The sequence below is a fragment of the Mustela erminea genome, chromosome 3, assembly GCF_009829155.1.
Source record: "Mustela erminea isolate mMusErm1 chromosome 3, mMusErm1.Pri, whole genome shotgun sequence".
NCBI classification, from domain to species: Eukaryota; Metazoa; Chordata; class Mammalia; order Carnivora; family Mustelidae; genus Mustela; species Mustela erminea.
In genome coordinates, this window is record NC_045616.1 from 61002046 (window position 1) to 61028937 (window position 26892).

Genomic DNA, 26892 nt, shown 5'->3' on the forward strand with positions numbered 1-26892 from the left:
TCCTTCTCAAGTAGGAGAAAAGAATGAGATTTTGTGACTTACAAAATCTACAAAGACATGTTACATATGAATTTATCAGAATGTATGCTACACAATAACAAAAAATTTTAGTAAAAATGTATCAATTTCCCCCTTAAGGTTAATTACCAATTATTTACTTCACAGGTTTTAAAGAGTATATTTCAAAGTACACACATTTTACCTGAAAGCTCCGTAAAGTGGTCTGTACCAACAGACAAATGAACAAGGAGTAAAAAGCAAGAACCACAGGATACTCAATCCAAAATCAACCCCTCTTGAAGCATCAACACAAAACCAAGCCAAGCATCCGAAGATATTTAGAAAGAGTGTTACAGCGTGGACTGTGGAATCAAAAAACAAAATAGAAATGTTTACATTCAAGTTATGAATTCATTCAACAAAAATTGTAAATGAAAAAATTCTTCTTTAGAGCAAATGTATTCTACCCCTTGCTTCCAGCTAGTATCTTTCAAAAAAACATTGCTGTTTTTTACACATTTGGTTTGAAAACAGTATATACAGGAAAATGAGTCCTAACTTATGCAGTGTTTAGCAACAATCCGTTTGATACTCTCCTAATGGGCCATTATCAGAGAAGCAGTGCCTTAAGGGATTCCTCCTTGAGAAGAAAATACTTGATGTGGCCCCTGATTCAAGGCCCTGCCAGGGAAAAGGACCAGGACTTGGGAGGAAAAAGAGCCTATAAACTGAATTACATTTTTACAGAGTAGCTGCTGACTCCTCCCAGAGTGGACTATACAAGGAGGAGAAAACTGGAGAAGTGCTCTGTGCAATCTCATTGTAACATTTTTAAGCAATTAATTAGAATCATTGAACTAAAAATACTAATACAGTAGCAATTTCAGGGACTATATATTCAACCTCTCAGGATTATTCATCCTCATAGGGTTATCATTTTTTAAAGTGCTGGGATAAATACAGTTTTTTGGTAGAGGATCAAACTTACTTTTAAAGAAAGAAAATAATGCATTTCAGCTGCTGTGGCAGAACTTTCTTTTAATTAATGCACACAGTTAATGGAAAACTCTTCATATGTTGTTAATAATTACATATCCAGAAAGACCTAAAACAAAAAATCTGAGAACCATCTAACTAGACTTTAATCCTAAAGAACTACACTTACTCATTATAATTAGTAACCTTTTTAAAGGATTTTTTAAAAATTTATTCACAGGCTGAATTAAAAGAAATAAATACTTTTCAAAAGTTAAAATAATGTTCAATGTAAATACAAGAAAAATATACCAACAAATTCCTACTTGAATTAAAAATAAATGAAAAACCTAGCAAATCCAAATACAAAAATCTCAACTTACATTAGAAACTTTAAACTCTTTTCAACTGATAAAATAAAACTAGTAATTAACAAAACAAGATGAAGACATACATTATAGGGTACCTCTAAATTTCATTTAACGACTAGCTAAATATACAAACTCTAGAGAGGAAGAAAAAGGGCACCAGAGGAAGAATGAAAACACCTGGGGTATAGAAATATACTATTAAGCTAATCAACCTCTACATTTCAATTTTTCAGCTATAATAATACAGGAGCTCTTCCATGTTTAAAACTTCATTCCATTATATTATACATAGAAGACTCTTCCTTATTAAATTTATTTAGAATTAGGATTTCTAACTTTCACGAAAGCCAGTTTACTAATAAATTTACTCACGATCTTTTGCCTCATAATAAAAGTAGTTTTTGTCAATGGCTTAAAAACAGATTTCAAAAGACCATAAAATAGAAATTATTTTTTAACGTTAAATGGGATCCAACTGCCTGAAAAAGTTTTATGTATTCACATTATACTTCAAACTTCAACCTTAAGAGAATTTTTAAAGGTTTATCTCCTAATTTGCCTAAGGAAAGAAAGAAAAATATGGATATGTACATTAAGGTTCATTAAAAATTCCTCCAACAATTGATAAAAATATCAATTAAATTTTGTGTAATCTATTCAAATTCCTTTCTAAATGTTGTCAAGTAACCAAAAACCATGATCAATAAGTAATTTATTTGTACCCCAAAGAAAAGTATAATGTCCGGGCCTACTTACTAAACTATCAGTCCACTTACACACAGATCTAAAAATACCCAGAAAGGCAAGGTAATGTGAAACACATGATTCTCTTTTACTAATATCAATCCCACTCCAATCTACTTGGATTGGATTCCAGGTGTACATATAACACTGAAGAAATTTTTAGGGCATTTTGTTTACATGATTTGTAAGTTGAATGACTCAACTTCACAGGAAATTTCCATTTACTTTATTAAGCACTCAAATCTGTTATTAGTGGACCTAAATTTGCAATTATCACTATAATATTCTTCTTGATAAGCTCTGCATTACAACAGACACCTAACATAAACAGATTTTAAACAGTATAATTATCTTCTTCACTAATTCATCTTTAAATGGCTTGGTTTTTTTTAAAAATTCAAGAATATACTCAAAGAGGTTAAGATTCATTTGACAGTTGATAGTTATAATTGCTTCAGTTCCTTTACAGAATAAATTATTTATTTCAAGTAAGGTACCTTTGAAAGTATATCTTCATCTTATTTGGGTTTAAAGCACAAATTACTTCTTCATTTTGGTACTCTGTAGGTTGTACAACATGGAAATCTAGACTCTGGGCTCTGGAGCCAAGTTATCCAACTCAAATCCTAATTGTTGTGTAGTCTTGAACAAGTTACTCCAATTCTCTAAGCTTTGGTTTCCGTATCTTGGGTAGTATAGTACCTGCTCATAGTGTAGTCAGGAGTTAATAACATCATGTATATAAAGTGATCAGTACTGTGCCTGGCACAAATAAATCCTCAATAAATGTTCTTTTTCATCATAATTATTACTACAGGGTGAAAGCACTCATCAACTTTGAAATCATTAACAGGTTGCACTTCCTAAAAATAACTTATTAAAACAATCTCCATTCTATGAAATTTAGAAACATCACTGAGCTAGAACTAGATCTTACCTTATTCCAGGTAATGTTTCTTTAAATAATGAGACCTCTTTAAATACTTTAAATCTGTCAATGCAACAGGATTAAGAAAAACTGTATTCTAAAAACCTCAGAAAGTTATATATTTCTAAAACAAAACAGACCTATTTTGAAACAATTAGCAATAGTAAAGTAGCCACTCAGTTAAAATTAATTACCTTTCCCAATCAATCTTTATTTACTCAATTCCTTATGGAATTTTCTTCCAACCCCTATCTCTCCCATACAAAGCCTGTTTTTCCACTAGGTCAAAGGACTTATACCTAAAATGCTAGGCCAGGTCTGCCCATTAAGAAATAATTACTATATATATGCACATATTATATATTGATTAAATAAAATATATGGCTTTTTTACATGTACAAATATAAAATCAAAACCTTTAGTGTTAAAAATACACAGTACTACCTACACTGGAGATTTAGCAAGATACTAGATCAACAACAAAATCTCAAAGAAAAACTAAGAGTTAAGAATGTACTATCCATAAGAAATCAATACTCATATTCTAAAGTAGCTTCACATATTTGAAGAATGCTCCAAATAATTTTAAGGAAAATAGTCTCATTTATTTAGGAGGGGGAAAAAAAACGGCTCCCCAAATATACAGTAACACATATAAACTTCCTCTATCAAGAACACACACTACAAATTCTTCATTACCCAGCAGTTACGCAGGTGAGAGGTTATGACAGCTACACCTCTCCTACTAACATAATAACATTAAAAGGGGCTGAGACTATTGTCTGGAGTAAAAGTGAAAGACAGGAAGCTGGAATTCTGTGTACATAGAACAAACTGTTAAAGAGCTTTACATTTTATTTTAGTTATTACATGAGTTGTAATTATACTCAAAACAATGCAAGCACCACAGCCTAAATATATGTCCTAATGTTCTATTTAGTAAAATATCCAACATTAACTAGGTACTCCCAATAATAAAGGTACTTATCAACCACCTGAAAATAAGAAGTAAATTGTGCTCAAAGCTCTAAAAAAATTATAATACTATTTTATGGCCCTTTTAAAAAGTCATAATGCTTTAAAGAATTTTTAAACAGCCTTCATTGCATAAAAATAGAATAATTTTTTCAAAACAAATATAGCCTAGATAAAATTTTATGACTATTCCTTTTTCCTCAACAAATACTATATATGTGACAAAGAAGTCCTTTCCTCAAGAATGCCAGTTCTCATATATGCTTTCCTCAGTTTAGATTGTCACATAGTTTAATTCTGCAATACCTAAATATGTTTCATTCTGAAAATTAAGAGCATACCAAAAAAACCCATTTGTGATACTATCCTTAATATCTGAATTCCAAAAAGGGTGGTTTTTGACAATAAAAACATACACTCTGTTGAATATACAATTTATTTTATACTTACACATCCACAAGTAGTACATAATTTTTACTGTCTTCTGGAATTCTACAGGAATGTCTACAGAAAAATCCTGGTAAAAACAAGGTCCCACAGGAAAATTGCCAGGGAGAGGTGGCCAATTATTTTTTCTTCCTGCAAATTAAAAAAATATATATTAGGACCAATATGGGCTATTCTTATTTTTGGTTTCATTACAAAGAACATTATTTGTTCTTTTAATAATGTTTTATAAATCGAATGCTGTATCTCTACATTTGTACAGCTTTGAAAGCCAAGCTCTGCATTTTTAAAAATTTTCTCAAAGTAGGGGCACATGGCTGGCTCAGTCGATACAGCATGCAACTCTTGATCTAGGGCTGTGGGTTCAAATCCTACCTTGGGTGTAGCGATTACTTAATAATAAAATCGTAAAAAAAAAAAAATTCCCCCAGAGTATCACTTTAGAAAACATTAGATGGTAAAATATTTTTCCAGTGTCATATAATGTTTACCAGGAACCACATATGTACAGTTGATACAAGAAGCAAAAAAAAAAAAAAAAAAGAGCACAAAGACATACCCTGTGACTCTACCCTGAAAACAGACTTATTTCTCAAAGTCCCAAGAGTCTGTCATGAGAAGTCATGCAGTTTTTAAGTATCTACAATTTCCTCTTCAGCACCTTAAATCTTTGAATATAATTCCTAGCCCAAGTGGAGAGGGAAGACCAGCTTCTGAATCTTGGAGTTTTCTACTGCTAACTCCATGAAGGAACATATGATTAACTAATACCAAGAAATCAATTTGGAAATCCCAAAGTCTGAAAAATTAACACTCTAAATATCCATGTAAGAAAACCATAAAACTAGGAGAAAATATGAAACAGTCAGAAGAAGGAAGCTAAGAAATTATAACACTTCAATAAACCTACAGAAGAAATAAATTCAAACTATCAGGAGGGAAAATGTGTCCTTATAAAGAAATGAAACTGAAAATAGGGCTTCGGAAGCAGTGGAAGCAATAAAAACACTAAAGTTAAAGAAGTCAAAACATTAAAAACAGAAGGTAAACACAATACCTAAAAGCCATTTCTCATTTTAGAAATAATATGCCACAATTTTTGAAAATTCGATTTTATATACTTTGTATAAAAGAAGAAAACTTTATAGTGGGGCAAAAAAGAATGACCTATGTCTGATTCTTCCCAACATGTCTGCGCTATTTATAATTCTTCCCAAATTTCATCTTCATTTCTCATACAAGTCTCATACTATCTGAGAAGAGCAGAGAATAGCAATGTAAGAACCGGGATCTGAAAACAGAAGTGCCTAGTCATTTATTGGCTAGGGGGCGCCGGGTACCTTAAATTCTTGAAGACTTGATAAAATCTGAAGACATCTATCTATAAAATCTGACACTTCTTCATAAATTTAAGAGTAGAAATAACAAGAGAATAACAACTATACCACCCTTCAGGGAATTATACTGACAATTAAGTGAGTTAATAGATGATAAGTACTTACATGTGTAACACACCACAAAATCTAACTCTTAATTTCTCACTGTTTGTTACTAAAACAAACTGTTTCTCACTGTTTGTTACTTCTAAAATATCTCCCATAGAAATAACTTCTATTAGTCAATACTAAGGACATAGGACAGATTTTATTATAGGTATTACAGAAACACTGATCTCAAATAAACCTTTAGTTTCTCCTTTTACTGATGTTGTCTCTGATGTCACAAGCCAACAAAATAGCCAAGGATGAATGCGTCCTCATGAGGCCCTAGGCTTACACATTTCTTTTAATAGTCTTTGAATATATAAATTTTATTTTTCATTTTTATTTAAATTCGCTAGCTAACATACTAGTAATACTAGTTTCAGTGGTACATTATAAAGGTTCAATACTTCCATAGAATACCTGATGCTCATCACAGCAAGTGCCCTCCTTAACCCCCAGCCCCACCCACCTCCCCCTGGTAACCAGCAATTTGTTCTCTACAGTTGGGTGTTTCTTAGTTTGCCTCTCTTTTTTCCCCTCATTTCTCCCAATGATCATTGGTTTTGTTTCTTAAACTCCACAAATGAGTGAAATCATGCAGTATTTATTGTTCTCTGACTTAGGCATACACAATCTAAGATAAGGAAAAAATAGTTCAGTATATTGTTGCTGACCTAGCCCTGTCATTCCATCACTATCCTAGACAGAGTAACAATGACTTGTCTAGATCTTTAACCCCTTAGCCAGATACTGCTATCTTTCTCTAAGATACACCCTGGAAGTGGCCTTTGGTAGTCACAGTCTAAACAGATTTCATAGCAAATGATCGATTCAGTATTTATTTGATATAACTGAGAAACCCAAGGCTTCACAGAATCATGCCACACATTTTTTAATAATATTTTGACAGGTAGGTTATATTTCTGAGGACAGGGGCAGATAATTAGAAACTGGGCTGACTAAACAAAGAGTCAAATTTAGGGCACACTGCCATGTACTCTTAAGGCTTCAATAGACTCAAAGAGGGCCCAAGTGCAGAATCAAAGGCTCCCGGCCAAACCCCAAAATTATCATATTCATATTCACTTTCTGTGTGATAAGGCTAACACTGTTATAATCTACCAAAAGACATGCAAATCAGCCAAGATCAGAGAGCTACAGAGTAATAAGTAGGAAATCTGCTGTCTGATCTTGCTAGAACAGGAAAAAATGGCATGGCTTTATCCATAAACCAAATGAATCAGAGCTAGCACAGGCATAATTTAAAATGTTTAAAAGTTATTTTTATTTCAAACTTCTTTGGATACTACCATGTTGACTGAGATTTTGCATTTCCCGTTCTCGACGATCTAATTCTGCAGCTTTTCTTTCTAGTTCCTCTTGGCGCTTAAGAAGCTCAGCTTGGGCCAAAGCATGTTCCTTAAACAAACAAAATACCAATGAATGAATAGGTTGTCAGAGTTGGAAAATCCTATATGACTATGCTATCTACCCTACCTCTTCCTCTACAATGCCAGAAACTTTATTTATTTTTTAGTCATCTCCACACCTAATGTGGGGTTTGAACTATGACCCTAAGATCAATCGAGTCATACAATGTCAGAATCTCCATTCAAATGCTCTTCCAAATTACAGGAATTCAGGGGCACCTGAGTGGTCACTATTACCAGGCTCCCTGCTCAGTGGGGAGCCTGCTTCTTCCTCTCTTCCCTGCTCATGCTCTCTATCTCTGTCACTATCTCTGTCTGACTGTCAAATAAACATATAAAATCTTTAAAAATTTATATAGGAATTCACTCAAGGTTATAAGAATTCACTCAAGGTTAGAGTTTCAGAAGATATTATGGAGCTATTTGACTGATTTTGGCTTTTTGGTTATGAAAACTGTCAGTGAGAATACTGGGCACATTTAGAACAGGACAAAATTCTCTGAGTAAGAGTAGTCAGAGTCCTATTTGGGAAAATAAAATTAAGGTGACTCCTGTGCTAAATGAGAATGAGGAACAAAGGGAACAATTGAGGCAAAACAGACAAAGGGAGAAAATGACCACTGAATTGCCTCTCAAGAATTGGTTTGGGGGCGCCTGAGTGGCTCAGTCATTAAGCATCTGCCTTCAGCCCAGGTCATGATCCTAGAGTCCTGCAATCGAGCCCCACATCCAGCTTTCTGCTTGGCGGGAAACCTGCTTCTCCTTCTCCCTCTCCCACTCCCCATGCTTGTGTTCCCTTTCTCTGTCTTTCTCTGTCAAATAAATAAATAAATCTTTTTTTAAAAAATTGGTTTGAATGGTACCTAGGTTTCCAATGCGAGAATATAAAGTATCTTCTATTTTAGAAGATAATGAGATGAAAGAAGAATACGATTAAGAAATTCTGGTTTGTAATTTCATCTGCCTTTATGTAATACAAGGCATCCTAATCATCTCCTTTATTCTCATATTTTTACCACCTGCTACTTCCTACCATAGTCCTTTGCTTAGCCACTACAACCCTTTTCCAATGGTTTCTATTGGTACTATAATAGCATCGTGCATTAAAGAGTGAAACCAACAAAAGGCAACAAAAATTTCAGAAAACAAATTGTTCAAGAGCATAAGTGAATTCAAAAACTGTTAATAACAGAATAAATATTATAAGCTGAAAAAAGAACTATGTTAATAGGGTTGAAAACTAGCTAACTCAGACTCAAAAGTAAGTTAAAAATTAAGTAGGGAAAAAAAAAAGTTAAGGCAACATATAAATAATTCTACTCCAAAGATGTTATTGATAATATAATTTCCAATACAAATTTACACACATAACATCAACTAACCTTTGCAATCTGTGTATAAGCCGGATGCTCCTCCGTTGGTTTCATTATTGCTGGTTGTGTACTGGGTACATTAGGCATTTTCACAGTGCCTGGTGGAGGCTAGGAAAATTAAAAAATGGACAAATTATAAAACACAGAGATCCAATTTTAACTTCTTTCAAAAGGACTAACCCCAATAAAAAACAAAACACCAAGAACTCCTCTCTTCCTCTGCTAGTATGTAGTAAAGTACTGCTTCAGCTCTCCATCTCCATTTTCTCAAACTCACTCATTCCTCAACTCTCCAATTTGGCTGCTACCTCTACCACTATATCACAAACACTCTCTTGGAGGATGCCACATGTGAAAACATAAAACAAAACCTTGAAGGATTGCTTTTTAGTAAAATATAGTGCCAAATCGAAGAATTTACGTCAAGGTTAACTGTTAATCTTTCCACCAAAGAGAGGTACGTCCACCATTGTTTAAGTTTCCACCTAAAAAGTTAATAGGAAAGGTTGGCTGGAAAAATGGCAGAGTAGGAGGACCCTAAACTCAGCTCCTCCCACAGGTAAAACTAGATAACACCCACAGCAGCGGAAATAACCCTGGAAACAGCCCATGGACTTCCAGAACACACTCCACAACAAAAGGCAAGGAAGAGTCCACATCAGAGATGATATGAAGTGCAAAGACACAGCCTGGGAGCAAAAGGGACCAGTCAGCCACAGTGGAGAAGGCGCCAGTGGCACAGAGAAGAGCGGCAAACAGACCTTCGGACTGGGGAGACTGCTAACAGGAAGGATGAATCTCCATAGTTGCCTCTGAAATTTCATGAAACCACCAGGACTTAAAACCTAGAATTTTAAAAACCAGCATGCTCAGCTCTGGATGAGCCCAGAAGGTGTTAGGAAACAAGAGTCCCTCATCTTTAAGAGACAGCATGAAAAACAACCTATGCAGATGCAGGCAGAACCAGCAGTTCAAAAAATGCCGTGGGCAGACAAGGAGGAGAGAAATTTGCTCATCTCAGAACATTGCCTGGGGAGACAGGGATCATGGGGAGAACCTTCCAGGTACAAAGGAGCTGGGAGGTGACATTCTCCTCCCTTGCTCCCCAACATAAATAAGAGCCACCTGTGGAAACCAGCACTGTGTGGACACATGCTGCTTAACTTGCTTACACCGAAACAAACCTGCCACATGTGATTTGGCAGATCAGCCCTTCCCAGCCATGCTCCCCTGAGTCCTGGAGTCCCTCCCCAGAAGATCACCCTGCCAATACCACACCTTGTGACCTGCTTGTTTTGCAGGACTGCAGTTCCAGCAGTGGCAGGTATTGTTTCACAAGTAGACCACTGTACACCTTGCTATTCACAATAGGTAAAGACAGCATTAGCAAACATCTGGCCTGAAAGGAAAAGATGCCAGACCTCAACAGCAGAGTACCCACAACATAACCTGGGGAACATGGACACTGCACTACAGGGCACTATAATCCCTCTTCTTCAACGGCTATTATTAAGAGTAAGGTAAGTAGCTGACTTCTCTAGCACAGAGAAACAGACACAAAGTCAAACAAAATGAGAAGACAGAGAAACATCTCCCAAGTGAAAGAACAGGCTCAAACCACAGCAAGAGACCAAAGTAAAATGGATATTAAAAAGATACCTGAAAGAAAATTTAAAATAATGATCACAAAAATACACACTGGACTGGAGAAAAGAGTGCAGGCAAGAACACAATAAGTGAAATTAAAAATACACTTAATGTAATAAACAGTAGGCTTGATGCAGCCAAGGAATGAATTAATACCTGGAAGACAGAGTAATACAAAGAAACCGAGTTGAGCAAAGGAAAAAAAAAGTATACAAATTGAGAATATTATTAGGGAACTCAGCAACTCCATCAAATGTAGTTACATCCACATTACAGGGATCTCAGAAGAGTGGGGCAGAAAATTTACCTGAAGAAATAGTAACTGAAAACTTCCCTAATGGGGGGGAAGTAACAGATATCCAGATTCCAAAGGCAGAGAGATGCCCCCAAAAATTCAACCCAAGAAGGTCCACACCAAGACACAAAGCAATTAAAATAGTAAGAAATAGGAATAAAGAAAAAAGTGTTTAAAGCAAGAGAAAAGACAACGGTTATATACAAGGAAAATCCCATAAGGCTAGAAGCGAATTTTTCAGCTGCAAGTTTGCAGACCAGAAGGAAGCGGCATGATACATTCAAAGTGGTAAAAGGGAAACATCTGCAGCCAAGAATGCTCTACCCAGTAAGACTATCATTCAGAATAGAGAACTGAAGAGTTCCTCTAAAAAACACCACTAAACCAGCCCTTTAAGAAATTTTAAAGAGAACTCTGAGTTAAAAATAAAGACCATAAGTGAGAGTATGAAAAGTAAAAAGCACAAAAGCAGCAAAAGTGAGTATTTCTGTAAAAATCATTGAAGAGATTCATAAAATAAAAGGATGTGAAATACGACAGTATATACGTAAAAGGTGGGAAGAAAAAGAACAAAGAAGTTTAAACTTAAGTAACCATCAACTTAATATAGACTGCTATATGCAGAAGATGTTACAAATATAATGGTACCACAAACCAAAACCCAGTAATAAATATACAAAGACTAAAGAGAAAGGGATCCAAGCATATCACTAAAGAAAGCCAATGAACCATGAAAGTCAGCAAGAATCAGGAAATCTATAAAAAACAACCACAAAACAAGTAACAAAATGGCATAAACACGTATCTATTAATAATTACTTTGAATGTAAATGAACTAAGTGTTCCAATCAAAAGACACAGGGTGACTAAGTAGATATACAAGGAAGACCCACGTATATGCTGCCTACAAAAGACTCATTTCAGACGGAAAGTCACTTGCAGATTTTAAGCGAGGGGACAGAAAAACACTTATCATGCAGAGCAGAGAAAACAAAAAGGCAACCCACACAATGGGACAAGGTATTTGCAAATGACATACCCAATCAAGAGTCAGCATCTAAAATAGATGAAGAACTTATACAATTCAACACACACACACACAAAAAGTAATCTGATTAAAATGGGAAAACATTAACAGACATTTCTCCAAAGAAGACATCCAGATTGACAACAGACACATGAAAAGGTGTTTGAAATCACTCATCAGGGACATGCAAATTAAAACTACAATGAGTTGCCACCTCACATAGGTCAGACTGGCTAAAATCAAAACCGTCAGAAACAACAAGTCTTGCGGAAGATGTGACGAAAAAAGAACACTTTTGCACTGTTGGTGGGAATGCAAATTCATGCAGCAATTGTGGAAAACTGGAGGTTCCTCAAAAAGTTAAAAATAGAACTACTCTACAATCCCACTGGGTATTTACCAAAAAATACCTAAACACTAATTCAAAGGATACATGCACCTCTTTATTTATAGCAGCATTATTTACAATAGTCAAATTATTCAAGCAGCCCAAGTGTCCACTGATAGATGAATAGATAAAGATGTGTATACACACACACACTGCAGTATTATTCAGCCATAAAAAAGAATGAAATCTTGCCATTTGCAACAACATGGATAGAGCAAGAGAGTATAATGCTGAGTGAAGTCAAAGAGACAAAGATATTATGATCTCACTTGTATGTGGAATTTAAGAAACAAATAAGCAGATTAAAAAAAGACAGAAATAAACCAGAAACAGACCCCTTACCATAAAGAACAAACTGATGGTCACCAGAGGGGAGGTGGGTGGAAAGATGGGTGAAATAGGGGATGGGGATTAAAGAGAACATTTATCATGATTTTTTAAAAAAATGTTTTTTTTTAAAAAAAGTAAACAGGAATGCTTTTGACAGAACTCCACTAATACCCTTTGGAAAGACTAAGAGGGAAGTCATTACGGAGATGGAAAATAAACTGCAAAACCTCCACTTTTCCAGTTAGATCCAGGAGTATTTGAAAGCAGCTTCAGGATCAAAGAGCAAATAGATACCCACAAGTCCATCAAAGGGGAATTGGTTAAATTACTGTATAACATACCATGCAGCCATCAAAAGGAATGATTTAGAGTTACAGAAGACTACCTTTTAAATAATTAAAGTGAACTACAGAATGCATATGACCATTTTTCTGCTATAATAAACACATACTTGTACACACCCAGAAAAATATCTAGAAGCTCTCAGCAAACTGGTATCAGAGAAATCGGCACCTTTTGCTTTATATACATTTCTATTATTTACCTACCTCCCAATATATTACTTGTTTTTTAAATTAAAAAATATACTTCTAGGGGCACCTGGGTGGCTCATTCAGTTAAATGTCTACCTTCAGCTCAGTCATGATCCCAATCCCAGAATTGAGCCCTGCAGCAGGCTCCCAACTCAGCAGAGAGCTTGCTTCTCCCTCTGCCCCTCATCCTGCTTGTTGCTCTCTCCCTGAATTAAATAAAAATCTTTTTAAAAAATTAAAATACATATTTTTAAGTATTCTTTTAAATGGCCATAGGAAAAGGAAAACAGAAAGGAGAAAAAAAAGGAAAAGAGAAAGAGAGCACATGAGCAAGTGGCTGCAAAGGGAGGTTCGAAGATTGAAACTGTCAAAGCCAGAACACCCCACCAAATGTATCAGGATTTTACCCTGACACAGCAAGTAGCAGTCCTGAAAAGGAAGCCAGACACAAGTGAAGAAATAACTGGAGAATACAACTAATTATAAAATTCATATGAAAAAGCCAAGGGCTAAGAATAGGTCAAACAATTTTGAGAAAAAATAGAGCAGACCTATGATATTAAAGCTTATTGTAAAGATACAGTTATTAAGAGGGTGGTACAGATGGCAAAGATAAAGAAATATACCAATAAACAGAAGAGACACAGAAACAGACCCACACAAATGCAGAAACTTGATATCCAAGAGAGGGGACACTCACTATACAACAGTGGAGAAATAACGTATTAGTCAATAAATGATGTTAGGAAAACTGACCACCCACATGTAATAGTGAAACTAGATTTCCTACTTAACACCACATGACAATAAATTCCAGGTAGATGATCTACGAATGAAAAAGCAAAACTTACACACTTCTAGAAAAAAAAAAAAAAGGTGAATATTTTTAGGAACTTAGGGTATATAAGAGCTTCTTGAATGTGAGCTCTAGAAATCACTATGTATTTTGTCAATGATGTATCTCCAGTGCCTAAAACAATGCTTGGAACACAGTAAATGCTCATTAAGTACTTGTTAAGTTAACATGAGGAAAACAGACAAACAATAAAGATAGACAAGTTCAACTATAGGTATCCCCCACTTTCTGAAAGTTTCCTTTATACCACTTCAGAAGACCTACATTAGTACAGTGACAGCTTTTTTCGTAAAATCAAAGAAAATCAGATTTCTTTAAGTTAGCAAAAACAGCTACAAAAGTAGGTCTTTCTAAAAGTAAAGTGGTGTAACATCAAGTTTGGGAAAAGCAGGGAATACCCTTCACTTTATATCATCTGGGCTTACAAAAAGTTTCATAGGTGTGCTCTACTTTTCAACAATGGGGGAAACCTGTATAATCAAACTTAACATTGAGTGAAAAGTCAAATCACAGACTAGAGAAAATTGGTTATAATGCATATATAAATGCCACATAGAATACAAAAATAATTGTTACAAATTCATAGAACTCTTAACTACTAATAGGAAAATAAGCACAAGATCTGAACAGGCAATACAAAGAAGAAAACAGGAATGGTCAATAAAAATATTAATTAATGGTTCAAGCTCACTAGTAACATTCTCAACTCTCAAATGGATATTCTTTGTTAAACTATAAAAACACTATAACATAGCATAGCTCTATAATATAGAGGACACAGATGATATAGCATCTGTGGATGACTTTTTGACTTTTTGATCTAGGGTTGGAGCAAAGGTATTCTAAATATTTAAAAGGGATGAGGGGAAAGAAATCATAATGAAAAGGTAATATATCTAGTAAATACTTAGAAGCTGGATGATATAACATATTTCATAACCAATATTAAAGGGCAAAATCTAGTAACACATATAACTGTCAACTGATTAATACACTTCATTACATAGAAATCAGTAAAAAAAAAAAAAAAGATGAACATGTTATTGAGGAAAAACGCATTTTAAAAAGCCTTCAACAAGCAGGTTACAAAAGACATACAAAAAAATAAACATATGGGCGCCTGGATGGCTCAGTGGTTTAAAGCCTCTGCCTTGGGCTCAGGCCATGATCTCAGGGTCCTGGGATCGAGGCCCGCATCGGGCTTTCTGCTCAGTAGGGAGCCTGCTTCCCCCTCTCTGTCTGCCTCTCTGCCTACTTGTGATTTCTGTCTGTCAAATAAATAAATAAAATCTTTAAAAAATAATAATAAAAAATAAACATATTAAAAATGTTAACTCCTCATTAGTAATCCAAAAAAATGTAAGCTTCTAATTATTTTTTTGGTCACTACTACCATAAGATCATCACATTTTGGAAAAGATGTAAAATGGGTGTAATATTATACACATTGATAATAGGTATAAACATGTTCATGTAATAATCCTGGAGCTTAATTCAGTATTATGTACAACAGCCATAGAAATATTTATACTCTATGACTCACAAATAGTGTTAAAAAAAAATCATAAGGAAATGATCAAAGATAGGCACAAATGTGTGTCTGCCAAGGATGCTTACCAGAGCATTATTTACAAAAGCAAAAAGTTAGAAATAACCCAAATGTCCAAATAAGAAAATAAACTGTTTTATCCATAGGAGACCATTTTAAGCATCTATTTAAAAGGCTTGAAAAAATATTTAATGAAACCGGAAAAGTCTGTACCAATAATAAGTGATAGAAGTTATAAAACTATGTCAGTTTTTAATTTTAAAATTTACTAAATTCATCAAAATATTAATAGTGATTATTTCCAGATAGTGAGATTAAAAGATCTTTGGGTTTTTTTTTTTAAATCTCCATGGTAATCTTTTGTTATCACAAAAGTTAGAAATTCTCTGTTCCAATTTCTTGTTCCCCTCACTCAATTGCTCTTAAGAAGCAGCAAAACAAGCTGATCAATCTTAACTGTTCTCTGACTAGAAAAGATTGGCCCTTAAGTTTCACTCTCTTGGTTTAATATGTTGAGACAACAGAATAATGACAAAAAAAAAAAAAAAAAGACTGGCAAAGTTAGTTTGGCAGCACGCTTCAGAAAAACTACATAAGAAATTATCCAAAAATTCACCCAAGTTGAAAACTTACTATAAATTCTTTACTGCTTTAAATAACAAATAAGGGGGTGCCTGGGTGGCTCAGTGGTTAAAGCCTCTGCCTTCGGCTCAGGTCATGATCCCAGGGTCCTGGGATCGAGCCTCACATCGGGCTTTGCTCAGCAGGGAGCCTGCCTTCTCCTCCTCTCTCTCTCTCTGCCTGCCTCTCTGTCTACTTGTGATCTGCCTGTCAAATAAATTTTTTCAAAAATCTTTAAAAAATAAAATAAAGTAAAATAAATAAATAAATAAATAACAAATAAGGCATTAAGTACAATCAATTCATAAGATAAAGATGAAGGCTGGGCTAGAGATAGTAATTTGATATATGTGAGGTCATAGTTGCTTGTAGTATAGCAATGATGAGAAAGGTTGGAAAGATACAAATCTCTGGGAGCAGTTATATTAACCCACTAGCTATTTTCCTAATAATTTTTTTCAAATCTGTAGATGTTAGCTAGATCACTGTCCAATTCTGGGACCCAGTATTTTCTTCAGCCACAATTTACTTGATTAGCCATCTCCAAACAAGTAAAGCCCTAGATACAATTTTTTTTTTTTAAGATTTTTATTTATTTGACAGAGAGAGCACAAGCAGGCAGAGAGGCAGGCAGAGGGAGAGAGAGAGGGAAGCAGGCTCCCTGCTGAGCAGAGAGCACAATGCAGGGCTCAGTCCCAGGACCCCCGAGACCATGACCTGAGCTGAAGGCAGAGGCCCAACCCACTGAGTTACCCAGGTGCCCCTAGACATAATTTTTAAAGACCTACTTGATGATGGCTCCTAATTCTATTTCTACTTTTCACCTTTGCATATATAGTAAAAAGAAAACTAATGAAACCATCCACTTGAGACTTTCATTTCTGCAAAAGGCATCCAATTTGGAAAAGAAGAAATAAAATTATCATTTTTACTGATGTTATGATCTCACATACAAAAAATCCTAAAAAGTCTATCAAAAACTGTTGGAATCAATGATTTCTATAAAGTGACAGGATATAAAATCAACACACAGAAATCAGTTGCACTCCTTTACATTCATAATGAAGCAACGGAAAAAGAAAACCAACCCATTCACAATAGCATCAAAAACAATAAAATACTTGAAATAGGTGATAGGGATATTAAAGAGTACACTTATCATGATGAGCACTGAGCAATGTACAGAAATGTGGAATCATTATATTGTATACCTGAAACTAACATAACACTGTATACTAGGTAACCTGGAATTAAAATTGTAAAAACCGGGGCGCCTGGGTGGTTCAGTGGGTCAGGTCTCTGTCTTCGGCTCAGGTCGTGGTCTCAGGGTCCTGGGATCGAGCCCCGAGTCAGGTTCTCTGCTCAGCAGGGGAGTCTGCTTTCCCCCTCTCTGCCTGCCTCTGCCTACTTCTGATCTCTATCAAATAAATAAATTAAATATTTAAAATAAATAAAATTAAATTAAATTATGGGGTGCCTGGGTGGCTCCGTGGGTTAAAGCTTCTGCCTTCGGCTCAGATCATGATCCCAGGGTCCTGGGATCAAGCCCCACATAAGGCTCTCTGCTCAGCAGGGAGCCTGCTTCCTCCTCTCTCTCTGCCTACTTGTAATCTCTGTCAAATAAATAAAATCTTAAAAAAATAATAATAATACAATAAAATAAAATTGTAAAAACGTCAATTTTAAAAAATTAGTGTTTTAATTGGGACTTCATCAAGGTAAAAAGCTCTTGCACAGCAAAGGAAATAGTCAACAAAACTAAAAGGGAATGGGAGAAGATATTTGCAAATGTCTTATCAATAAATGGCTAGTATCCAAAATGTATAAAGAACTCAACAAACTCAACACTTAAAAAATGAAAACAAACAGTTAACAAATGGGCAGAGGACGTGAACAGATGTTTCTCCAAAGAAGGCATTTAAACAGCTAACAGATAAATAAAAAATGTTCAACATTTTTCACTTCAAAACATACTTTAGCTCAACAGAATTAAAAACATTATAACAATCATGGCAATAAATTGTATAGAGATTCTTCTGTAACCTAATGAGTTCTCTGCACTGAAAATTCTCAAGATGTTTCATTATTAAATAAATAATATATAAGATCCCTTCAAGGCACTGGTCCATGAGTTATCTTTCTGATGCACAAACAAATGTATGTTCTCCTTTCTGGCTTTCTTCCATATTCTAAACACCTACTGAAGAAAATTCCTCCTTGTTTTTTCTTGTTCTTTCTCTTCCATCTGTGAACCAACAAAGTTCGTAAGTTTACTCAGGGTCTAAAGCAAAAGCATTCTTAACGTGTTTATAGATACCTTGCACTAGAAACCCCTGATGCTTATTGAATATGCAGGCCCTGGGGCACCAGGGTGGCTCAACTGGTTAAGCATCCAAGTCTTGATTTTGGCTCAGGTCATGGTATCTGGGCTCTGTGCTCAGAAGGCAGTCTGCCTGAGATTTTCTCTCTCCCTCTCCCTCTACCCCCAACCCCCAGCTCACTCATTCTCGCTCTAATAATAAATAAATAAATCTTTTTAAAAATGCAAACTCTGGTCCCCACTATAGACACGCAGGTTCAAAAACTCAGGGGAATGAAAAGATGTGCATTTTTAAAACAGCTCTCTAAGGCAACAAAGTTTAAGAGACTGCCAAAAGAAACCTAAAACTTTTGCAATTTTCATTGACTTTTTCAGTCTCTAACCAAACAAGAACGGACTGTAGCTATGCTTAACACAGATTTTCTTGTTATTAAGAGTGGTGAAAATTACACACATTAATGGCAGAATCAAGACAAATAATTTTATCAGAATAGATAACCATTTTAAAACAAGCTTTTAAAGATTAGAATACTTGGTGGAAGAGGTGTACTACAGTAGGAAAGAAGGAATATACATGCGTGGGAGTTTCCAAGTAGAAAAGTGTAAATGAAGGAAGAGAAGCGTGACCATACATATTCATACATACATCAAATATTTATTGATCAACTACAACATCCAACAGTTATAGTCACTTGAGATACATTCATGAAGAAAACATGTAAACATCCTTACTCTCATGGAGTTTACATACTAGCTATGGAAGATAAACAATTTACATAACAAACACATTTTTAGAATATCTCAGAAAGCAGTAAATGTTATGGAACAACAACAACAACAAAAAAAAAACAGGGTAAAAGTATCACGAATAAAGGTTGAGTGGATTTAATTTTACAAAGGTGATCAGGGAACTCAATATCTGAGTAAACACTTTAAGGAAGTGATGAAGTCGAACCCTGTAGGTATCTGGGGGAAGACCATCTTAGGTAGAGGGAATGAACAGTCAGTACAAAGTGAGGAGAATGCCTGACATATATGAACAAGACCAGTGTGCTGGATACAGGAATACATGAGGAAAAGAGTATGAGGAGATAAAGAATAGAGAGTTGTTAGGAGCCAGATTCTTTTAAGGACTCTTGGCTTTACTTTGGAAAAAAATGTAAAAGCTAGTGAAGAGTTCTTGACAGGAGACTGAAATGGTCAAATTCAAGGGGTCATGTGATTACTGAGTTGAAAAAGGACTGAAACAGGACAAAGGTAGAAGGAGAGAGAGTAGTTAGGAAATCACCCCTGCAGTAATCCAGGCAAGGTCACATCACAGCTCAAGCCAAGTGGCAGCTATGGAGAAAAAGGATCAGATCTGAATATATTTTTAAGGAAGCCAACAGGATTTCCTGACAGAAAGACATGAGATACAAGGAAATGCAAACAGTGAAATCCTACCAAGGTTTTGGCCTAAGCAACTAGTAGGATAGAGAGAAAAAGACTGAAAATGAGCAGGTTTACAATCAAAGGATTCAGTTCAATTTTCATGACACTGAATTTGCAACTTTTCAGACATCCAGGTAGACACTTCTAGTAGGCAGTTAAAATACGAACCTGGTGTTCTGAAGAGAGGTCTGTACTGGAGATGTAAATTTGGAAGTCACGCACACGTATCTAAAGCTGTAGATACAAGTTAAAGCTATAAAACTGGATGAAGTCACCATCTGAGCAAACGCAGATGAAGAAGAGAAGCAAAGCCTAATTCCAGGTGGCCTCCAATACTGCAGGTGAAAATGCAGGAGGGAGGAGACAGCCAACAAAGGAGACTGAGAAGGAAAAACTGAACTACTCTGAAAGCCAAATGAAGAAAATGTTCTAAGAATCAGATAATGAAGGCGTCTGGGTGCCTCAGTCAGTTAAGCGTCTGCCTTCAGCTCAGGTCATGAGTCCTGGGTCCTGGGATTGAGCCCTACATCAGGCTGCCTGCTCAGTGGAGAGCCTGCTTCCTCCTCTCCCTCTGCTGCTCCCTCTTCTTGTGCTCATGCATGCTGTCTCTGTCAAATAAATAAAATCTTAAAAAAAAAAAAAAGAATGAAATAGTGATCAACTCTCAATGCTGCTGATTAAGGTTAAGAATGAAAATTTACCACTGAATCTCACAATATGGAAGACTGGCTACCCTGACAAGTACATTTTGGTGGAGTGTTAGAAGCAAAACCCTTACTGAACTATCTTTCAAGAGAAAGGGCTAAGGAACTAAAATAAGTAGAGTATCCTTCAGAAGATTTCTGCAGCAATGGAGAGCAGAAAAAGTTTTGCAAGAAAGAAGATGCCATAAATTAACTGGACAGGGAAATAATCTTAAGTTTTATTACAGAGTTATAGTAATCAAGACAGTGTATTATTAGAGTAAGGACAGACATTGGTATCAACAGAAAAAAGTGTCCAAAAATAAACTCCTAAATTATCAATTGATTTTCAGCCTGAGTGCCACGATAATCCAATAGGAAAAAAAAAAAAAAATAGTCTTTTCAATGAATGGTGATGGAACAAGCAGGTATCCAATGCAAAAGAATGGGGTTGAACAATTACCGCATACCATGTGCAAAAATTAACTCAAAATCAATCATTAACCTAAATGTAAGTATTAAAACTGTACAACTCTTAGAGGAAAACATAGGAGTAAATCTTCAGGACTCTGAGTTAGGCAATGGTTTCTTAGAACACCAATAACAAGGACCCAAGAAAAAATAAATATGACATCAAAATTAAAACTTCCATGCCAAGAACACTATCAATAAAGTGAAAAGACATCTCACAGAATGAGAGAAAATGTTTGCAAATCACGTATTTGATAATAGAGTTGTATTTAGAATATTTAACAAACTCTTAGGATTCACTATTAAAAAGACAATTCTTGGGGCGCCTGGGTGGCTCAATGGGTTAAAGCCTGTGCCTGCAGCTCAGGTCATGATCTCAGCATCCTGGGATCAAGCCTGCAACAGGCTCTCTGCTCAGCAGGGAGCCTGCCTCCCGCCCTTCTCTGCCTGCCTCTCTACCTACTTGTGATCTATCAAGTAAATAAATAAAATCTTAAAAAAAAAAAATTCTAATAAATAAATAAATAAGAATAAAAAGACGATTCTTTTAAATATGGGCAAAAGATCTAAACATTTCTCTAAAACAACAACAAAAAAAAATACACACAGGAAAAAAATGGCCAATATTATTAGCCATCAGGGAAACAAAAATCAAAACCACAAGGAGAAATTACTTCACAGCCACTCGGATGGTTTTAAGCACAAAGTCCCAACAGCCAATGTTGGCAAGGATGTGGAGAAAGTGGAACACTTACACACTAACAATGACAATGTAAAATGGTGCAACCACTTTGGAAACCAGGCTGGGCTACATATGACACTACAATTACACTGTGATGTGTTTATCTACAAGAGGAATGGAAACACAGGACTGCAGAAAAAGTAATAGAAGCTCCTGGGAGCCAGAAACCTGAAACAACTTAACTGCCCATCAACACATGAATGTCTAAATAAAATGTGGTATAAAAATCAAAAAAGAAGGGGAATAAAGTACTGATGATACATACCACCACACAGTTGAATATTTAAAATATTACCCTAATATCCTAGTGAAAGAAACTATTTACAGAAGACCACATACTGTATAATTCTATTTATATGAAATGTCCAGAAAAGACAAATCTAGAGAGACAGAAAGTAAATTAGTAGTTGCCTACAGCTGGAGAGGGAAAGGATACATGAAGTGACTGCGGAAAGGTCCAACTTTTGGGATGAAACAAAAATATTCTAAAATTAGAATGTGACAATGGTTGGGCAATCCTGAAAGCACCATAATTATATACTTTAAATGGACATATTAATTTTATCTCAATGAAGCTGTTAAATAAATTTTTGCGATGTTTTTCTAAGATGGGAGAAAACACAACTTATTTTTATGAAGATATGATCCAATAGAAGAAAAAATCTAATGATGTAGGAGGGAGCAATTAAGCAAAGTTCCAAGGTGAGAATGCATGAAATCTACCATGAAATATAGAGGATAACATCAGACAGAAGCACAAATAGGTAGTTCATCTATAAATAACAGGCAAGCAGAAAACATGGTAAAATGCTGATAGGTAGGAGCAGTGATAGGAGTCTGTGGATCTCTATGGACTGCTTCAAGTTTCTCAGTGAAATAAGCAAGGTCATCATCTAAGAGTGAGCATAAAGGAAGAGATTTTACAGATGAGGAGAGAGGAAGAAGAAGCTGGACAATTATATAACCAGAATATTCAGTGTTCTAGTACTCTACTGAGCTGGTCAGTAACCAAAAGTGAGACCCTCTGGCACGCTTTCTCCAGCCATATTTAAGTTGCTAGGGTAGAAAGCAGAAGTAGACAGAACTGTATATAACCAGCACCACTTGTGTTTTAGCCCAGAAATTATGCCAAAGTAAGGAAGAGAAGGGAAGGCAAGGGAGTGACAATAATGACTGAATGTGGGGCACCTGGGTGGCTCAATGGGTTAAAGCCTCTGCCTTTGGCTCAGGTCATGATCCCAGGGTCCTGGGATCAAGCCCTACATCGGGCTCTCTGCTCAGCAGGGAGCCTGCTTCCTCCTCTCTTTCTCTGACTGCCTCTCCGCCTACTTGTGATCTCTCTCTCTGTCAAATAAATAAATAAAATCTTTTTTAAAAAGATAATAATGACTGAATGTAGAATGTAAGCTGAAAGGAGAGAAACTGGAGAAAGGTAAAGTAGATAGACCATTGTATTATTTCACATTGAGTACTTGAATTAGGGTGGTTTAGCAGGAATGAGAAAGACGGACAGGTAATATCTCCTGAAAATACAAGTGACAGAATGTGGCAAATAGAGATAGGAAAAGAAGCTATTTGAGCCAAAGAAGACTCAGATGTTTCTAGCCAATGACACTTGGCTAGACAGGACGACAGAAGGCAATAGTTAACATTAAATAAAAAGAGAAACAAAGAAGATTGGTTCCATAAGGGACAGATAATCAGCTCCAACAAAGACAAGACAGTAAGAAGCAAAGGAGAAAAGATATAAAAAGAAACGAAGAGCAAGAGAAAATACAGTTATTACTGTGTAGAAAATGCTTTTATAGTATTAAAGATAAGTAAACTACTGTGTACAAATATATTCAGTTAGTCCCTGAGCTAAAAGTTTCATCCATTTTCAAAAGAAACTGATCTTAAAACTATTTAACTCAACATCTTCCTCTCCCATCATTACCCATTTAAAAAAAAAAAAAAAAAAGGATGTCCAAAGACACTAGGTGGTTTGCCTAAAGTCACCAACTTATCAGTGGTAGGGTCTAGTTTAGAATCCAGGTCTTATGACTTTCAGTCTAACTAATGTCCAGAATTATGTTAGAAGCAGTTCTTATATAAACCAATTATTTACTTTTTCCTAATGGTCAAAATTATCAGCATGCTGGGGTGCCTGGCTGGCTTAGTACAGCATGTGACCTGATGTTGGTCAGAATGGGGAATTCAAGCCCCCTATTAGGCATAGAGCTTACTTTAAAAACTAGCCTTTCAAAAACAAAAAATGTGGGGCACCTGCATGGCTCAGTTATTAAGCGTCTGCCTTTGGCTCAGGTCATGATCCGTGTCCTGGGATAGAGCCCCATATCGGGCTCCCTACTGACAGCCTGCTTTTCCCTCTCCAGTTCCCCTGTGCTTGTGTTTCCTCTCTCACTCTCTCTGTCATAAATAAATAAAACTTAAAAAAAAAAATGGCCATGCCAATACTTAGAATTTTTTCCCCTGTATCCAGAAGATAGAGATCCTGTTGCTGGTTTACGTGACTGAAATCATATATGGCAACAACTGGTAGAACAGAAAGAAAAGGAGGCAACATATTCCTGAAGAAAATAAAAATGTTACAGTATATTAAGCCCTGAGATATGTCACTTAGAATCTATATTAAGGAGCACTACACTCCCCTCCACACACACACACACAGGTGGCCCTAATTCCTATGTTTCAATACCTACCAGAAGAAATTCTGTTTGAGGCTATAAATGTCATTACCAGTGACTGAAACTAGTGACAGTCACGCTGTAGTAGACTTTTTTTAAGATTTTATTTATTTATTTGTCAGAGAGAGAGAGAGAGAGCACAGGCAGAGTGGCAGGCAGAGTCAGAGGGAGAGGCAGGCTCCACGCGGGGCAAAGAGCCCGACGTGGGACTCGATCCCAGGACGCTGGGATCATGACCTGAGCCGAAGGCAGCTGCTTAACCAACTAAGCCACCCAGGCGTCCCTGTAGTAGACATTTTAAACTATTACCTTGTTTCAAAGGAAAGCATTCCCCCATAAATACATAACAGTTCTCAAGGATAAGCCAATTTTTCTAGTATTTTATTCACTAAATTTTAGAAGGTAGGCCAGGAAACCTACCCACCATGTTCAACATAATTTTCAGCAGGAAAATGCATTTTGAGTTCACACAAAAAATTATTTTGTAACTTTATTTTTGTAATAAAAAGACTACACTCCATTTTAAAGCACATTTCGATTCACACTAGCCACATTTCAAGTGCTCAAGAGCCCTCCTTTATACTGCCAACACACTAGCCAGTCTATATTGTGATGTATCTTGAGACAACTCCTTTCTCTGAATTTGTAACATCAAGTGAGTATGTAATTTATTATTAAAATATTTACAGGATGCCTGCGGTGGCTCAGTTGGTTGAGTGTCTGCCTTCAGTAAAGGACATGATCCCACTGATCCTGCTTTCCCCTTCCCTCTGCTTCTCCCCCAGACTTGTGTTTTTCACTGCACTCTCTCTCAAATGAATAAATAAATGAAAACTCTTTCTAAAAAAGTTATTTGTTGGGGTGCCTGGGTGGCTCAGTGGGTTAAAACCTCTGCCTTCAGCTCAGGTCATGATCTCAGGGTTCTGGGATCAAGCCCCACATCGGGCTCTCTGCTCAGTGGGGAGTCTGTTTCCTCCTCTCTCTCTCTGCCTGCCTCTCTGCCTACTTGTGAACCTCTGTCAAATAAATAAATAAAATCTTTTTTAAAAAAAGTTATTTGTTGCCTTCATTAAATACCCTAGGTTCCATTCAAACATAAAACTAAATATAAAAGGAAACCTAAGAAAGAAACATAAAACAGAAACTTTTTCTAAATCTTATAGTTTATACATTCATTGAATCTGCTGATAGATCTTCTCTCCTGACCTTAAGTAGTTCACCACACCAAGCAACAATTCAGAAGCTTGATTTTCACTAATATTTGTCTAAAACAAATATGAATACCACTAATCAACCAAAACAGTATCTGGATTGAGTTCTAACATATCATTTAAATCAATTATCCAAATATACCTAAACTGTTTTGGAAAAGAGTCACAACATTAAAAAAAAAAAAAAGAAAAAAGAAAAAAAAGGCAAGTTTCTGATACCATAGAGAAAACAAATGAATTTTTTATTATTTCAATTACAATTTCAATCATATAAAAAAGTTCAGTGGAAAATGCACATGTTACAATAATTTACATTTCCCTGGTTCTGATACTCTATCAAATCTAAGTGTTTCATTTTGTATGTTGGTTAAGCAACTGCCTTCGGCTCTGGTCATGACCCTGGCTCAGGTCATGACCCTGCCACATTGGGCTCCCTGCTCAGCAGGGGGTTCTCTTCTCCCTCTGATTTCCCCCTCTCACACTCGCCCTCTCTCATTCTTTCTCTCTCAAATAAATAAATAAAATCTTTTATAAAAAAGGGGGGGCTGTGAAATAAAGTGAAATGTAAAAGTTCATTCTTATTTTAATGCTTTTACTTTGTACAAAGCTCTTCCTAAACTAAAATGTTAATATAAAATATTCTGAATAAATTTCTAAGCTAAAACCTACAATATCTTTGAGAATTATTTTCCAGACTATGGAAAACACACATCAGGAAGAGATGATCAAGTAATAATAATTACACTGATCTGCAAAACCAAGTATGCAACTTATGAACTTCAGTATCAGGGTGCCTGGGTGGCTCAGTGGGTTAAGCCACTACCTTGGGCTCAGATCATGATCTCAGAGTCCTAGGATCGAGCCCCACATCAGGCTCTCTGCTCGGCAGGGAGCCTGCTTCCTCCTCTCTCTGTGCCTGCCTTTCTGCCTGCTTGTCATCTCTCTCTCAAATAAATAAATAAAATCTTTAAAAAAAAAGAACTTCAGTATCTTCACCATAATGAGTTATATTTCAAAAGCCATGGTGTTTAAACTATGAGACCTCTTGAGAATATGAATTACACTGAAGACTCAAAATACAGTAACAAAATTATTTGCCAAAGAAATTTTGGGGAAGAATTCTCAACAGAACCTACCTCAATAGTTCTCAAAACTGGCTCAGTTTTGAGTGAATAAAATCAGTTTGAATTCAGTTTGGTGAATAAAATCACCAAAACAGCTACAACAAAAAACACAAGTGCCCTAATAGTGAGAGAGTAGGGTCCTAATGAGAAATGTAATAAAATTCTCCAGGTGCTTCTAGTATGCATCCAGGATGGAGGAACCCTGTTTCTAAAGGCTTTTTTTCATACCCCTACATAAATCAAGACTAAA

The 26892-nt window shown here is 35.8% G+C and overlaps 1 protein-coding gene across 1 annotated transcript in view; it reads right to left on the reverse strand.

Annotated features, from left to right (window-relative positions):
- Positions 1-26892, reverse strand: part of SCAMP1 (secretory carrier membrane protein 1) — a 120493-nt gene that overhangs the window by 59369 nt on the left and 34232 nt on the right. The window contains exons 3-6 of the mRNA XM_032334871.1: positions 8737-8835; positions 7235-7343; positions 4444-4572; positions 203-362 (exon numbers count right to left, since the gene is read on the reverse strand). Coding sequence (XP_032190762.1) covers positions 203-362; positions 4444-4572; positions 7235-7343; positions 8737-8835 — 497 coding nt within the window. The remainder of the gene's footprint in view (positions 1-202; positions 363-4443; positions 4573-7234; positions 7344-8736; positions 8836-26892) is intronic.